This window comes from Phacochoerus africanus, chromosome 11 (assembly GCF_016906955.1).
Source record: "Phacochoerus africanus isolate WHEZ1 chromosome 11, ROS_Pafr_v1, whole genome shotgun sequence".
Classification (NCBI taxonomy): domain Eukaryota; kingdom Metazoa; phylum Chordata; class Mammalia; order Artiodactyla; family Suidae; genus Phacochoerus; species Phacochoerus africanus.
Window position 1 is genome coordinate 108,492,855 of NC_062554.1, and position 17,275 is coordinate 108,510,129.

The window sequence follows — 17,275 nt, forward strand, 5'->3', positions numbered from 1 at the left end:
AACTCAGCCCTGAGCATGACTATATGCCAGGTCCTGTGTGTCCTCCTAGCCAATTACTGAGCCAAGGAGTAGTCTTAGAAACTCTCCTGTAATAAATTATATGGAAAGAATATCCATATGTATAACTGAATCACTTTGCTGTATAGCCCTGCTTACCTTAGTTCTGAGCCATCGTCTCTGATCAGGACAGGGAGACAAAGAATGGAGAATCTCTTCTCCCACTTACCTTCACTGGGATCTGTGGGAATCTCACTTTCCTCTGGCCCTGCCTGGTCCTCTGTCTGGCCTCCTTCTGGCTGGATCTGAGATAAGACATCAGGTTGATTCATGGCATAATCTAAGAGAGGAAAATGGGAAAGAGGGAATGACAAAGAGATAAATGAGAATGACAACTAATGGCCATCAAAGCTAAAGTGAAGGCTCTGAGGTCCACAGTCCCAAGGAATTCCTCTGAGTCTAAATCAGTTCTCCCCATCCACTCACCTCCAACTATGTATGGAACCTACTAGGAAGACAGGTAAGAGGAGAGGTGAGGTGTGGGAAAGGTACACGTGCTACATGTGCACCGTCTCCCTGCTTCCATCGGCTAAGAGTGCATGTGTCTGCAGGAGGGGCAAGGCCCATTCAAAGTGAAGCATACCATGGAAACCACCGTGGCTGGCACACCCATAACCCCGAACTGCCTCCTCTCTCTCATGATTTGGCAGAAGGAGAGATCATGATTTCCTATTTTGCAGGGGTGAACTGGAGTTTTTGGCTTGGAACCAGGATCTGAAGTGTGTGAGGGCAAAGTGGAACTGAGGACCTTGGAAGACAGGGGACCAATCTAAGACTGCTTGGAGCTTCTGTCACTTCCTTCAAAAGGTGCCAACTTAGCCTCACCCATGGAGATGAGAGACTCGTAGTTGCCCTTCATGATATTCTTGTAAAGTTCTTTTTGCCATTCTTCTAATTTTTCCCACTCTGGGGTGGAGAAGTAGATGGAGATGTCATCAAATGTCACAGGCACCTGAAATCACAATACACTGGGGTTAGTTTCTCCCACTGCAATTCAATCATTCAACAGCTCTCTACTAAGTGCCTGCTAGTCACCAAAAATCCCTATGTGAGGTACTGAAAGGATACAGGCAAAATTTAAGATGCAGATCTGACCCCAAGACTTGATAATGTTTTCATTGTGATATATTTCAGGGCTATGAGTTTTAGGAGGGTGGAGGACATTGCTTATAAACAGTCACTCAATACAAAGCAGTATTTAATTCATAGAACACAACATGTTGTGACTATCCACCAAGTCCAAGGCTTATCATAGGCACCAAGAATATATATATGATTTCTGCTTAAAAGGAGCATGTGATTATATTCAAATTAATGACATGGACAAGAAATTTTGGAAATAGAGCTGGAATGGGGCTGGAATGGGTTTAGAAAAAAATGGGACTTTGGCTAGTCCTAAAAGACAGATAGGTTACAAAAAGGCCAAATGAGAATGAGAAAAACATTTAAGCATGGAAAATTGGAGAATGCATTCAGAGAACAATTATGGATTCAACCTAGCTGGGAGTTGGAGGGAACGGTTATATACAGAACAGAATCCCCCCACCTTCCAGCATGGCTTCGTCTAAAGCTAGGAGCTTATCCATAGGCAAAAACTGGAATGTTTTTCTATAAAGAAGTACAAGAGTTGCCTGGGGAATTAAGGTACCAAGTGTGGGCACTATCCCCTAGTGTAAAGCTTTTCTTTCTGCCATCCTCATAATAATGGCTAGCTCTTCCGTCTCCCACACAACAGCTTTTATTATTAAATATGAGCTAACTTCTAAGTATCAGTGACCATTTAGAGAAATCTGGCTGCATGATCAAAAAAGACTAAAATAAAAGGAGGGGAAAATGACTGTGGAAAAAGCAGAAACCGATTTTTTAAAGCCTTAATTAGTAATTCCATAAAGATATCAGAGATATTAATCCATAAAATAAAAAGAGGATGCTATAGAAAAAGCAAAGTCAGAAACATGAAAGACTCCTGGTAACTAATACATATACATGTACTTTTCCCCAAAAATTAAAAAATTCAATAAAAAGGTACTCATCTTCATAAACTTAACATATCCTTTACAATTCAAAGATCTACACAGTTATATGAGGCAATTAATTTTCTCCCTAATTTCATTTGTGTCATCTTTTTTCTTCCCCAAGCAGAAATTTTGTTCCTTTGGAGCTAGAACCATAGATTACTCATTTTACATCCTGCTCAGCATGTAAAATCAGCAGTAACAATGATGAATTCTTAAATGCTAGGATATCAGGGAAGTCCTCAACAGTTAATTTTTACCTAACCTCACTACACAAAAGATTTGTGATACCTTACAAGGAAACACATATGATAAAACAATGACAAAAATAAAGGATCAGGATGGCCTTCTGGTTCAAGATTGTGTACTAAACGCACATGAACGTCCCAACCACGCAGGGTTCCACTGAATTGACAGTAAATAAAATCAGGAAGGATGAAATAACAGCACCAAGAATGAGAAAGAGCCCATCAGTAGATCAGAATTTCTGATGAGTTTCTCAATGACCCAGAGGATGTGCCTGTGCTAGGGTCTGACGCTACACCAGGGACAAGGACGCTACACCTCGGACAACACACAGGAAAGGACTGAGGTAAGGAATCCAGAGAATGCCAAGCTCAGAGCTGGCAGAGACACTGAGTAGGAGTAAAAGTGGTTATAAACTGCAGTTTGAAGGTCTATCTTTGGAACAGTAGGGGTCCCCTCCCTTGTCCTCATCAGGCCTGTAAAGCAGCATTTACCCCAAAGATGAAACCCAGACCTCATCTCTAAAGAAATTTAAAAACCTGTCTGAAGACAACATGGGGTCCCAGTGTGATGCTGACAACCACCTTACCCTGACGTCTGCACTGTTTGCTCCCTGCACGGCACCTTAAAGTGAAACCTACCTGTATCGGGCACCTATGGAGAGAGTCTCTCCTGCAAAGGAAAGACCCTTTGCTTAAACATTCACATGGTAGCAGAGAAAACATGACAGCTTCCTCTAATTAACATATTAGTCAAATCCTTCACCTACAAATATGAACAAATAACCAAAGCTTACTCAACATTTAAACAGTACAATAGAATCAAGACGAACACATACTACAAGGATAAAAAAGAAAAATCAAACAAAGCTCTAATACATATTCCTAGGGACACTCAAGTAGATACTGCACCCATTTTTTAAAAATTCAGGCTGCTTTTTAAAAAAGCAGGTGTTCCCATTAAAAATAGGTGTTCCCACTGTGGCTCAGCAGGTTAAGAACCCAACATAGGTGTGGGTTAGATCCCTGGCCTCACTCAGTGGGTTAAGGATCCAGCGTTGCTGTGAGCTGTGGTCTTGTTTGCAGAGGAGGCTCAGATCTGGCATTACTGTGGCTGTGGCGTAGGCTGGCAGCTGCAGCTCCGATTGGACCCCTGGCCCAGGAACTTCCATATGCCACAGGTGACCCTAAAAAAAAAGAAAATATAAAAAAAAAAAAACGGTTTTAATTTTAAAAAGGAGAAAATAAATATTTTTGAAAATTAAACATATAATTGTTAAAAATCAGAAAGGCTGAAAGGTCATAGAACTCTCAAAGGGTGAAAAATATGAAAAAAAAGTTAAAGAAACAAATAATCCCTTAACTGTCAAAAGTAATTCAAGAAAGAACACTATAAAAATCTGTAAGGACGGAGTGGAAACGAATCCGACTAGGAACCATGAGTTGTGGGTTTGATCCCTGGCCTCGCTCAGTGGGTTAAGGATCTGGCATTGCTGTGAGCTGTGGTGTAGGTCACAGACGAGGCTTGGATCTAGCGTTGCTGTGGTGTAAGCCGGTAGCTGTAGCTCTGATTAGATCCCTAGCCTGGGAACCTCCACATGCTGCGGGTGCTGCCCTGAAAAGACAAAAGACCAAAAAAAAAAAAAGTGTAAGGAGGAATAAAAAAACTATAAAAATAGAATCTGAGAAGAAAATTTCCCAGAGCAAAAAAGACATCAGTCTTTTGATCGAAAGGTCACATCAAGCGCCCCAAAAAATTTACAAAGACCCATACGCAGACATAACCTAAACAAATTTTAGAAAAAGAAGTACAAATAGAAAAAAGCTTCCAGAGAAGAAAAAAAGATTTCTTACAAACAAATGAGAATCGATTTTGAACCTTTCATCAATGGCATTTGGTGTTATTGAAAAAAAGCACTTTTAAAATTGTGAGAGAAATCAGAGTTCCCATCTTAGCTCAGGGGAAATGAATCTGACTAGTACCCATGAGGATGCAGGTTTGATCCCTGGCCTTGCTCAGTGGGTTAAGGATCTGGCACTGCTATGAGCTGTGGTGTAGGCTGCAGACGCATCTCAGATCTGACATTGCTGTGGCTGTGGTATAGGCCAGCAGCTACAGCTCCAATTCTACCCCTAGCCTGGGAACCTCTATATGCCGTGGATGTGGCCCTAAAAAGACAAAAAATAAAAATAAAATAAAACTGTAAGAGAAATCGAGTCTTATTCAGCCTTAAAAAGGAAGGCAATTCTGACACCTGATCCAACATGCATGAACCTGGAGGATGTCATGCTGAATGAAACACACTGATCACAAAGGGACAGATACGGTGTGATCCCACCTGTATGAGGACCTAATCGAGTCAGATTCGCAGAGATAGAAAGCAAAATGGGGGCTGCCAGGGCTGAGGGAGGGGGAATGGGAGTTGTGCAGTTTGGGAAGTTTTGGAGATGGATGGTAATGATGGTTGCACGACAACGTGAAGGTAATTAATGCCACTGAAATGTACACTTAAAATGGTTAAACTGTTAAATACTTTTTTCCCTTTCCCGTACCCTTAAAATGATAAAATTTATGTTATATAAATTTTGCCACAAATTTAAAAATTAAAATCAAGAAAAGAATTCTGAGGGAAGATTACTTTGAACTTGGCTTTCAAAAGAAATGGCAAAATAAGAGCATTTAATCTTTGAAAGGAATCACAACATTATTTTACATATAATTTTGGAGTTTAATACAGATGGTTTAAATGTTATACATTTATCCAGATAAGACAATAAGTAACTCCCCCCCACCTCCACTGCCCTGAGGCACATGGAGTTCCCAGGCCAGGGATCAGATCCAGGCTATAATCACAACCTATGTCCCAGGTGCAACAACGCCAGATCCTTTAACCCACCATGCCTGGGATTAAACCTGTGTCCTGGCATTGCAGAGATGCTGCTGATCCCATTGTGCCACATCAGGAACTCTAACAGTAAGTAACTTTAACTTACTTTTCTGCTATTCTTATGGCAAATACTAAGTTTAAATTATCCCAAATCACAGCAGAAATTGACACAGCATTGTAAATCAACTATACTTTAATAAAATAATTAGTTAATTAAAATAAAATAAAGTACCCAGGAGTTCCCGTCGTGGCTCAGTGGTTAACGAATCCAACTAGGAACCATGAAGTTGTGGGTTTGATCCCTGGCCTGGCTCAGTGGGTTGAGGATCCGGCATTGACATGAGCTGTGGTGTAGGTTGCAGATGCCGCTCGGATCCCACGTTGCTATGGCTACAGCTCTGATTAGACCTCTAGCCTGGAACCACCATATGCTGCAGAAGCGGCCCAAGAAATGGCAAAAAGACTAAAATAAAATAAAATACCAAAGACCTTCGGGAGGCACTCCCAATACACAAACAAAGCATGGTGGGGAAGGTTCTTTCTCAGATGCTGACTCTGACCCCTGTGGCTCCCTGCAGGCACCCCTGCTCGTGCCGGCTCCCCTCCCCTGCAAACCTTGATGAGGTCTCCATCTTCTCTCTTCCCATTCACTCTGTGACCCACTCCACTTGACCTTCTGCCCCCCTCCCCCGCCAACCAATTGCACTAAAACAACTCTCACGAGGTCACCAGCACCGCTCTCTTGCCAAGCTCCCTTCACTACTCTCATCTTTCTAGACCTCTCAGCACCACATCAACCCACACAACCTCTCCTTCGACCCTGTGACCCACACACTCACCAGCCGCCACTACCACCCATGGCATTTAGTCCTTAGATTCTTTCTCCTGCTTTTTCACATTCTCTGCCGAAGTAATCACTTCCACCCTTGTGACTTACAATACACTCTGGATGTCTACAATTCTCAAATATTTCCCACCTCTGAGCTTCAGAGACCACTTAACATTTCTCCTGAACACATCCCAGGTGTCTCAAACCTAACATTGCTGAAGGAGCATCCCCACCTCTGTAAGTGTAACACCATCCATCCAGTCCTTCAAGTCTAAGGCCCAAGAGTCGGTAGTTAAGAACATATGCTCTGGAGCCAACTGGATCACAGTACAACTCTGTCATTTTCTTGGGTAAGTTAACATCCTTATGAAAGTAAAGAGTACTTATAACAGTAAATGCTAAGTAAATCAGCACACAGTAAATTTACAATTATTGTTGTTCTGAATTCCTCATTCCCTAATTCCCGTCAGTAATTTGACCATCGAAATATCCTGAAGCTGTCCACTTGTCTCCATCTCCACTGCTGCTATCCTCATCCAAGCCACCCTTGGCCACCTACTATTTAAACTGCCTTATTGTTTTCTCCCTCCTTGTTCTTAACCCCATGGTCCATTCTCCACATAGCAGCCAAAATGACTCTTCCAAAATGTAAAACAGATATAGCTCCTCTGCATTAAACCCTCCAATCTTCCCAGTATCCCTAACATAAAGTCCAAATTCCTTACCTTAGTCTCCAATGCCCTGCGTCCATGGTTCACAACCCTAGTCACAGGTTAGACTCGTCTATGGAGTTTTAAGATTCTGAACCTGTTAAGTCAGAACCTGTAGGTGTGATGCTCATCAAAACTTAAAAAGCCCTTCAGGAGCTCAGGTTGTGGCTCAGTGGAAACGAACCCAACTAGTATCCATGAGGATGTGGGTTCCATCCCTGGCCTTGTTCAATGGGTTAAGGATCCAGTGTTGCTTTGAGCTGTAGTATAGGTCAAAGACATGGCTTTGGATCTGGCGTGGCTTGGCTGTGGTGTAGGACAGCAGCTGTAGCTCCAGTTAGACTCCGTAGCCCGGGAACTTCCATATGCTGCAGGTGTGGCCCTAAAAAAAATTTTTTTTTAATTTAAAAAAATTTTTAAAAAGCCCTCCAGGTGATACCCATGTACAGCCATGGCTGAAAAACACCACCCTAAATGAGCAGCTCCCACTTCTCCAGTTGCGGGCCTACTTATTCCCTACAGAACAGCTTTTCTTTCTCCTTCCCTCAGCGTCCCAAGTTTGTGCCTTTAGGACTCTGCGCTTGGTGTTTTCTGCCTGAAAAGCTCTTCCTCAGATCTCACAGTAGGGTCCTTCCTATCATTTAGTCTCAGCCTAAATATTAGCTCCTCTCTGAGAATATCTCTGACATCCAATCGAAAGTAAATCACCAGAGGAGTTCCCTCCTGTCTCAGCAGGTTAAGGATCCAGCTGAATTGTCAACAAAGTCAAATTGACTGAGTTAAAGGATATTTAATTTTGCTTCCAACCAAGTTGTGGCAGACAGGTTAATAAAGAAAAAAGTGACATGGGGCGAGTAATGAGGAGAAGCAAGCAAAAGAGAAAAAAAATCCAACTGCCAGATAGGTGACTTTAGACTGGAAAGAGTGATCTTTGCATGATCACTGAATTGAACCGGGAATGCTTCCCAAATAGATAAACACAAAACAACTTCACAGTTCCTTCAACCAAACTGACTGACCAAGACTACCCCTGACTGACAGCTAAGGACTTCTGGTTCCACCTCCCAGTAGAAGTGAAAGTATTACCTTTGGGATATCTCCTTTAATACCCGGGGGCAGCCGCAGGATCCAGAAGTTCCGGTTCCTCAGCAGGTTCTCCAAGTTCTCCAGGCGCCTCTGCAGCAGCCCGTACTCCTGCAGCAGGGTCCCCAGCACCGCCCACTTGCCCTCCAGCTGGTTCCCCAGATCCGCCACTGTCTTTTCACAGCTAGCCAGCTTCTTCTCTGCGGTCCCTGTCCGTCCTTCCAGGTGCAGGAGTCGCCGGCTATGGACCTCCACCTTTCTCTCTATAGCCTGCACGGCTGCCACCACGGTCCACAGGGAGATGGCTGCTGTCTGCAGGTGCGCTTCGTTTGCCGCCGGGGCTGTGGGAAGAGGCAGAGCCTGCAGGGACGTGAGGCATTCGGAGTCCCATTCGGAAGTCTGTGGGCAACGGAGAGAGACGAGACAAGACGTGGAGTGTTAGGAGGAGCCCTAATCCAAACTAAAACCAGATAAGGACTACTTAAGTGGCTGACTGAGATTAATCTAAATATAGTTTAGTACTGCCTGCATAAGGCTTATCTTCAGGGAGCTCATTGGCATCAAAAACCAAGAGGATGGTTTGGGTGATTCAGGGATGGATTAAGTAAGAGAGTGAATAGGTGAAACCAGATCAAGAAGCAGCTGACACATTCCCCAGGCTGTAGGGCGCTCTAGCCAGTCACCTAGAGGCTCGGGTTGCTGTTGTATCCTCTGTCTCTCGAAGAAGCTTAAGTACACCAGGATCTTTCCAGGTTTCACTGAGCTCACTGCCCTCTGATGAACCCCTTACTGACAGAGGCTCTGGTCTGGGCCACCACCCTGCTGACAAACCACAACCATATTACTCAGTAGTGGTTGAATAAGCTGAGAATGTCTAGTCTGGAGAAGACATCATGGCTATTTTCAAATATTTGAGGCTTATAAAACAGAAAGCTGAACAGACTTGTTTAATCCTATACTGTGTTATTCCAGAGGGCAGAACTAGAACCGGCATGGAATTTTCAGGAAGGCAAACTTTGGCCTATATACATAAGTTGTGAACTAGATCTTTCCAGGAAAATAACAGGTTGCCCCCTCATTGAACATATTTTGAAATAGAGTGTATAAAAAATTCCTACAACAAATAGGAGGTTGAACAAGGGGAACCTCTACAGTTTTTAACTCTATGAATCTGAAAACCTGCTCTCTGGCCGCTACCTCCTGTCTCTCCAGCTCTCTCACTACCTTATTCTCATTTCACCTGCTCTGCAATTCCACTGAACCCTTGACCCTTCCATTTGCTCCCGGCTTATCAGCCTGCTTCAGGCTTTGATTTCAGCCAACTCTAACCTCTTCACTTATCTGTTTTCCTGCCTCACCTGCTCAGTTAACCTCCAGCTTTGAATCAGTTCAACTGTTCTCATTCTCTGCTCCTGCAGGTAGGCTGGTAAGCCTACAGAATGAAGTCACACTGCTGGGTAAACTGGTGTCGCCACACACCAATGGTCTCTGAGCTCAGCAGGAATCCAACACTTCCTGGCACCACCCATGCTACATTTCCCATCCCACAGAGGGCACACACCACAGCCCCTGGCACTCTCCTCCAACTTTCAGCACAGCATTTCTCAAACTAATGTGCATAAGCACCACCTGGAGACCCTGTTAAAATGCGGATTTCAATTCAGTGGGTCTGGGAGGAAAACTGAGGGTCTGAATTTTAAACAACCTCCCGGGTAAAGCTGAAGTCGCTGGTTCAGGGGAAACCGCTGCTCTCAGGAGATAACTCGTCCTCCACTTCAAGAAGAAAATGAGAGTAATTACACCTCACCTCTGTTTCTTTGCCAACCTTTCACTTCAAACTCATCAGTAACTTAGTCCATGCTTTCTTCCTTTCTTCCCTCAGGAAAAAGGTTTTTCCTAATTAAAAGTAATCTCTCCACTTCCTGCTCTGAATGTCAACTGCTTCCAAATTTTTAGGTTCACTGAGCTTTTCTCTTTTTTATGGTCAATATTTCAATCTCTCCTGATTCTTCTCCATGAGGTAGCTCTGCCCTGTTCAATATGGTAGCCATGTGTAGCTATTGAATTTGAAACGTTATTTGCATTGAGATGTGTCAGGAGTATAAAACACATGCTAGATTTTGAAAACTTAGTATGGGGAGAAAATTTTAAACTTCATCAATAATTTCTTAACAGTAATTACAACTATTAGTAACTGAAATATTTTATAGACACTGGATTAAATAAAGCATATTGTTAAAATTAATTTCATCTACTTTTTTTCATCTACTATTACATTTACTTTTTTCTTTTTAGGCCACACCTGTGGTATACGGAAGTTCCCCAGCTAGGGGCTAAATCAGAGCTGCAGCTGCCAGACTATGCCACTGCCACAGCAACGAGATCCAAGCTGCATCTGCAACCTACTCCACAGCTTTGGGCAATGCCAGATCCTTAACCCACTGAGCAGGGTCAGGGAGGGAACTCGCATCCTAATGGACACTAGTCGGATTCTTAACCCGCTGAGCTGCAACGGGAACTCCTCTCTTTACTTTTAAAATATGAACTCCTAGGACTTCCCTGGTGGCTCAGTGGGTTAAGGATCCAGCCCTTGTCACAGCTGTGGCTTGGGTCATTGCTGCGGCAGCAGGTTCAATCCTTGGCCCACAGAACTTCTGCATGCCACCCGGGCGGCCCCCCAAAAAATTAAAAAAAAAATATGACTCAGAAACTGTAAGGCTCTATATTGGCTTCCATTACATTTCTATTGGACAGGGGGGCAGAGACACATGATCACCTCTACCATATTGAAAAAACAAGATTGGAAAGGGAAAAACAGGTCCAAAGGCAGAGACAGCATTCCCTCTGCTCTATTCCCCACCCCATTGCTGCTGCTCCCTCTTCTTCCTCGTCCTCTCACAGTTTGGCTCTTGACCCACTACAATGGCTCTCCTTGGGGTGAGCAAAGGCTTCTTAGCTGGCACATCCAAAGCATCGTTTTGGGTTCTGTTACTTGACAAGACCGGGGTTCTGCAGGGGTCGTGTGTGCTGTCTTGGTCAGCTCTGCAGGCTTAGCAACTGATAGAGGTTTGGCACACTGCAGCCTGCAGTAAACATCCGTTTAAGGAATAAACACGCAGAAGGTAATCCCGCCCTCGGAACCTGCACCAGTCGTTCAGTCCGCAGCCCCGACAGAGGGCCTCCTGCGTGTCTGGCATGGTCATGGGAGGGGCACTGGGGATCCCTGTCCTCTCGCAGTCCTTCCACACACCTCATCTGTGGCTGTGCGAGGCTCCGGGGGAGCTGCACAGAGGCCGATTTTGTGAGGTCGGCTCCCAGGGCTGGAGAATGGCCGATGAAAACACCAAGCCAAGCCAACCCCACTGCCCCGCGTCTGGAGCGGGGCTGACGCCAGGCAGAAGGATCTCCTCTTCACTCCTTCCCTTGCCACTGGCCTAACAGGCTCTCTCCAAACAGGATGAGGGAGCGGAACCTCACTCCCAGGCGCAGGGACCGCACGAAGGGAGAGGGGGCGAGCGGTGCCTTGGGGGTCCTATGAAGGCCTTTCCCCTGCCGGCGGGACCCCGGGGGATGTCTGCGCTCGGCCGCCCGGGGTTCGCCCTGCTCCGGGGCCCCGCGCCTGACAGGCCGGGCTCCCCGCCCTCCTCCCTTCCTTCGGGTCGGGGTCGCAGAACCCGAGGCGTCCCGACCCTTCCGGGCTCGCTGTGCTTGGCGCGCGGGCCGCCCTTACCGGAGCCGGGGCCGCCTCGGCCATGGTCCTGAGCTCTCCGGCCCGGGCCGGAGTTGCCGCCGCGCCACCCCACGCAGGCCGTCCCCCGGCCTCTCAGCGAAAGCGCCCGCCTGGCCCTGCCTTCCCCCAGGGCTCTCGCACGGCCGTCGGACCCGGCTGCTCCGGTCGCAGGGACGCGGCAGAGGGGCGGGGCGGCCGACCGCTGGAGCTCGGGTGGCGGGCAGACTCAGCAGCGCTCCGCCCGCAGCGGCCCCTCAGCTGGCGCTTTGTGGGCACCGAGCGCACCCCGGGGACGGCTCCGGCCTAGACGCGCCGCCCGCCCGCCGCGGCAGCGCGCCCCCTGCCGGCTCCGGCGGCCACTTGCGCCCCGCCCGCCGCCTGGGCTCCGCTGGTGTGCGATTTATTCTACCGATCCAAGTGGGGTCTGTTTTCGCACAAACTCAGATTGGTGCTTAGGGCCCAGCTACAAACCAGGACTCATTCTGGGGAGTGTTTTTCTTCCTGGAGGTCCAATCGGCCGGCCCTGCCGGAAGGGAGGCTCCAAGGGAAGGGCAGCCCGAGGTAGGAAGGTGGAAATGGGCGGAGTGAGAGGACCAGGTGCCTGGCAGAGCGTAGGGAGCCAGTGAGTAAGAATGAGGGACCAAGAGGCACCGATCTGTGACGAAGACGAAGTTCACCATGTGCAGAAATTGCAAACGTGGCTGCCAAGGTAAAGCGGTTCGCATCTCGTGCGGCCGGTGTTATGACCAAAACTTACTGTACAGTGGTCTTTACATTTCGGATTATTGGAGTTTTGTTTCCCTGAGTCTCTGCTCACAGACAATAAAGAACCACTTGTTATCTATGGAGGCTAAGTGTTTCAGGCAGACGGAGCGTGTGTTACAGTAAGAAAACCACATAACGCCCTTATTTCAAACATACCGGTCATGACCCACAGTTCTCCCGAAACTGAATTTCAGCAAATGAATCAAGTCAGTGCCCATGCAACCGTCCGAGTATCTATAAATCACAAAAGTATGAGAACCGTCCTATTGGAGCACCGGCTCTTGAGCCTAAGAGATTTTTAGACTGTAGCTACAAACTGCAGTATGTAATTTGAGGTCTACTTCAAATTAATATATATTTTGGTCAAATGGTGAGTGATGATTAAAAATGGCTGTTCTCTGAATCAGAATATCACCATAATAGAATGAACTTCGCCGGGGGGGGGGGGGGGGGATTTGAATTTTCTTAGAAAGGAAATTCATTTATGTAATTTTATTATTAAAAATTATAGTACTATCAACTATACTCCAATATAAAATAAAAGTTAAATTGAAAAAAGATATTGGTAAAAAATGTAGTAGTTAAAAGTTTAAAATTTGAATTTATAAGAACGGCAATTGCTAGCCTGTCAACTGCTGAACACTCCATGACCATTAAACAGGGACATATATTACTAAGTAAGACACTTTCAACTGAGGTTTTGGAGCATAAGGCTAATTCTGCCAGCATAATATGGTAACATTACTAATAAATGTTCTTTCCTTTCATAGGAGCTTATTAAGGTAAAGACTTTTTTTAAATTCTTGTCCTTGAAAATATGGGGAGATAGCTATGGCATTTCATGCAAGCAATTTCACTGACTCAAGTTTTATGCACCATTTCAAGAAAATACATGGTATTTTCAGAAGCAGATTTAAGATGGTTGTACTAATATTTTATTTCTAATTTCTAACTTTTCTCCCCAAACCGATGGCATGTGGAAATTTCCTGGCCAGGGATTGAATCCGAGCAGATAACTTCAACCTATCCACAGCTGGCAACACAGGATCCTTAACCTACTGTGCTGGCCCCAGGGATCAAACCCTTGCCTCAGCAGCCACCCAAGCCAATGCAGATGCAATGCTGGATCCTTAACCTGCTGCACCACAGCAGGAACTCCTAATTTCTAACATTTTTGTCTGTTCTGGCCACTCTAAATAATCACTGGAGAAAATTTTGTTCTTAAAGTTTGGATCTAGATATGAGTCAAGGGAGCAATTTAATAGATTTTCAAGTTAAGAAAGTAAAAGTTTTCATCTGCATCTTAGCTTTCCTTGTACACCTACCAATTTCAGCATCTTCCCTGGAGTAGAATCAAAGGGAAATCTTTTCAACAGCAATCGTGGAGAAAGTACTTGCATTCTGAAGGCACATCAATTTATTCAGCAAGTTCCAGCAACTGCTTTCTATGCAAACAACTATTGATCATTAGTAAGTCTCGCTATGTTAGTAATGTTCTCTGGAAAATACAAAATTAAGGCCTTCTTTATTCTATAAGCTTTTGAAGGATTTAATCACTGCCGATCCGTGTTGCTTAAATATCTTGCATGTGTCCATGGCAAGATAATTTCAAAAGTCCTTGTGTAGCATATAATTTGTTATTCGCTGAAGAAAAATTGTGGAAATGGCCTACAATCTTTCTGCTTGAAGCCAGTTATTTGCTATTACAACTTTTAAAGCTATAAAAGTTCCCATTGTGGCGCAGTGGTTAATGAATCCGACTAGGAACCATGAGGTTGTGGTTCGATCCCTGGCCTTGCTCAGTGGGTTAAGGATCCGGCATTGCCGTGAGCGGCTCAGATCTGGCATTGCTGTGGCTCTGGTGTAGGCCAGCGGCTACAACTCTGATTAGACCCCTAGACTGGGAGCCTCCATATGCCGCAGGAGCAGCCCTAGAAAAGGCGGAAAAAAAAAATTAAAGCTGTAACCATTTTTGGAATATAGAACTGAAGGGCATAAACAAATTATAGTATGCTGTGCCTTCATCATACTTATAATCAATGATTTTGTGAATATCTCGTTACAGATTTTACATTCCATAAATATTTCTCAAAGTCAGAATCACTATGTGTGTGATACCTGGGAATCTTTCAAGTAAGGAAGAAGAAACATAGTTGAATTAATCATTAATCCTCTATGTTGCCAAACCTAAAAAAATTAAAGTTGATTCTTCATATCCATTTGTCACACATACCAGATATGTACTGTGGTAGCGTACTTAATAATTTCAATAACATTTTGTGCACAGGAAAATATAAATCGGGAAAAAATTTAGGAATGTTCTCTAAAATAATTGAATATTTAGAATTCACAGCTTAGGCAAATCTCAAAAATCCTTTCTCTTCAACTGCTGAAAATGGTTAACAGTCGGAGTTCCCATCGTGGCTCAGTGGTTAAGAACCCAACTAGTATCTATGAGGATTTGGGTTTGATTCCTGGCCTAGCTCAATGGGTTAAGGATCCAGCATTGCGGCATAGGTCACAGATGTGGCTTCTATCCCACATTGCTGTGGCTGTGGTGTAGGCTGGCAACAGCAGCTCCAATTCAACCCCTAACCTGAGAACTTCCATATGCTGCAGATGTGGCCCTAAAAATGGGGAAAAAAATACCCTTAAGGAGCCCTCCTACACTATTTTAGGAATGTAAGTTGGTGCAGCCACTGTGGAAAACAGTTATGGAGGTTCCTCAAAAAACTAAAAATAGAGTTGCCATATGATCCAGCAAGCCCACTCCTAGGCATACATCTGGACATAAATACTGTTTGGCGGAGTTCCCGTCGTGGCTCAGTGGTTAATGAATCCAACTAGGAACCATGAGGTTGTGGGTTTGGTCCCTGCCCTTGCTCAGTGGGTTAACGATCCAGTGCTGCTGTGAGCTGTGGTGTAGGTCGCAGACACGGCTCGGATCCTGAGTTGCTGTGGCTCTGGCGTAGGCTGGCAGCTACAGCTCTGATTAGACCCCTGGCCTGGGAACCTCCATATGCCGCGGGAGCGGCCCAAGAAATGGCAAAAAGACAAAAAAAAAAAAATACTGTTTGGCAAGCTACCTTTATTATTTAATATGCCTGAATATCTTCTTTAGCATTAAATAGTCTTCTAAAACATAAATGTTTACATGTTATTTCATTGTACAGGTGTTTATCTATTTATACATTTAGGTTCTAATTTTTCAGCACTTCATATATTTAAGATGACTCTGCTTATCCATAAATTTTTTTTTTTTAATTTTATGTCCACACCCTCTGCATATGGACGTTCCCAGGCCAAGGACTGAATCCGAACCACAGCTGCAACCTTTGCTACAGCAACACCAGATCCTTTAACCCACTTCGCCACCCTGGGGATCAAACCCACACTTCTGCAGCAACCTGGGCCACTGCAGTCTTATTCTTAACCCACTCAGCAACAGCAGGAACTCCTCCAAAAATCTTTATAAGCTTTTTTGGTTGTTTCCTTAGATGCAGTTTCCAGCAGTGGAAAGGATATGATTATTTTAGACTCTTGAGACATATGGTTAAATTACTATCCAGAGAAGTTCTACCAGGAGTTCCTGTTGTGGCTCAGCAAGCTAAGAACCTGACTAGTACCCATGAGGATGGTGGTTCAATCCCTAGCCTCACTCACTGGGTTAAAAGATCCAACCATGGCCCTGAGCTTCAGTGTAGGCTTAGATCTGGTGTAGCTGTGGCTGTGGTGTAGGTTGACAGCTGCACCTTCGATTCGACCCCTAGTTCAAGAACTTCCATATGCCACATTGTGTCCCTAAAGAAAAAAAAAATTTTTTTTAATTTTAAAATTACCAATTTTTATTTCCACCAGCAATATACAACTCTCATTTTCATTTTCTTTTTCTTTTTCTTTTTCTTTTTTTTTTTTTTGTCTTTTCTTTAGGGCCACACCCACGGCATATGGAGGTTCCCAGGCTAGGGGTCAAATTGGAGCTGTTGCCGCTGGCCTACACCAGAGCCACAGCAACACCAGATCCGAGCTGCATCTGTGACCTACCCCACAGCTCACAGCAACGCCGGATCCTGAACCCACTGAGTGTGGCCGGGGATCGAACCTGAAACCTCATGGTTCCGAGTTGGATTCGTTTCTGCTACACCACAATGGGAACTCCTCATTTTCATTTGTTGTTGTTGTTGTTGTTGTGTCTTTCAATGTTCCAACGCTTATTTTTATGTAGTCAAAACTGTCAGCATTATCCTTATGCCTCCTAAATTTGTGTTTTGCCTCCTTATTCTAAAACTATAAAAATATTCTTACATTGTCTTTTAGCTGTAGAAAAAAATATCTTAAAGTATTTTTCCATTGCAATCTGTTTATAGCAATAGCTGCTAACATTTATTGAATATCAAATGCCAGGGACCATGCTATGCTCACATGTATTATGTGATCTAATCTTCTCAACTGTTCTATAATGGAGATAACATGCCCTAAAGATTAAATAATTTGTGGAGTTCCCCTCGTGGCGCAGCGGAAATGAATCTGACTAGGAACCATGAGGTTGCGTGTTCGATCCCTGGTGTCAATCAGTGGGTTAAGGATCCAGTGTTGCTGTGAGCTGTGATGTAGGTCACAGATGAAGCTTGGAGCCTGCACTGCTGTGGCTGTGGTGTAGGCCGGCCGCTGTAGCCCCGATTCAACCCCTAGTCTGGGAACTTCCATATGCCTCGGGTGTGGCCCTAAAAAGCAAAAAACAAATTAAAAAAATGATTAAATAATTTGCTCGAGGTCACAAGATTAAGAAGTAAGTCAGGACTCAAATGTAAGGTCCTTTGACTTCACAGCCCATGCTCTTGACCGAGAACTCTGCTGCACGCCTTGAAACCAAATGTTAATACGAAATTGTTAACTGAATGAGGTAAGGAGAAAAAGCCCACCAAGCAGAGGTGGCTGAAGATAGGTATAAAG

The 17,275-nt window shown here is 44.6% G+C and overlaps 1 protein-coding gene across 1 annotated transcript in view; it reads right to left on the reverse strand.

The window, feature by feature from the left end:
* Positions 1 to 11,832, reverse strand: part of LOC125110898 (zinc finger protein 398) — a 29,404-nt gene extending 17,572 nt beyond the window's left edge. Inside the window, exons 1-4 of the mRNA XM_047752566.1 lie at positions 11,558 to 11,832; positions 7,831 to 8,226; positions 883 to 1,009; positions 227 to 337 (exon numbers count right to left, since the gene is read on the reverse strand). Coding sequence (XP_047608522.1) covers positions 227 to 337; positions 883 to 1,009; positions 7,831 to 8,226; positions 11,558 to 11,581 — 658 coding nt within the window. The 5' untranslated portion in view covers positions 11,582 to 11,832. The remainder of the gene's footprint in view (positions 1 to 226; positions 338 to 882; positions 1,010 to 7,830; positions 8,227 to 11,557) is intronic.
* Between the last annotated feature and the right edge of the window lie 5,443 nt (positions 11,833 to 17,275).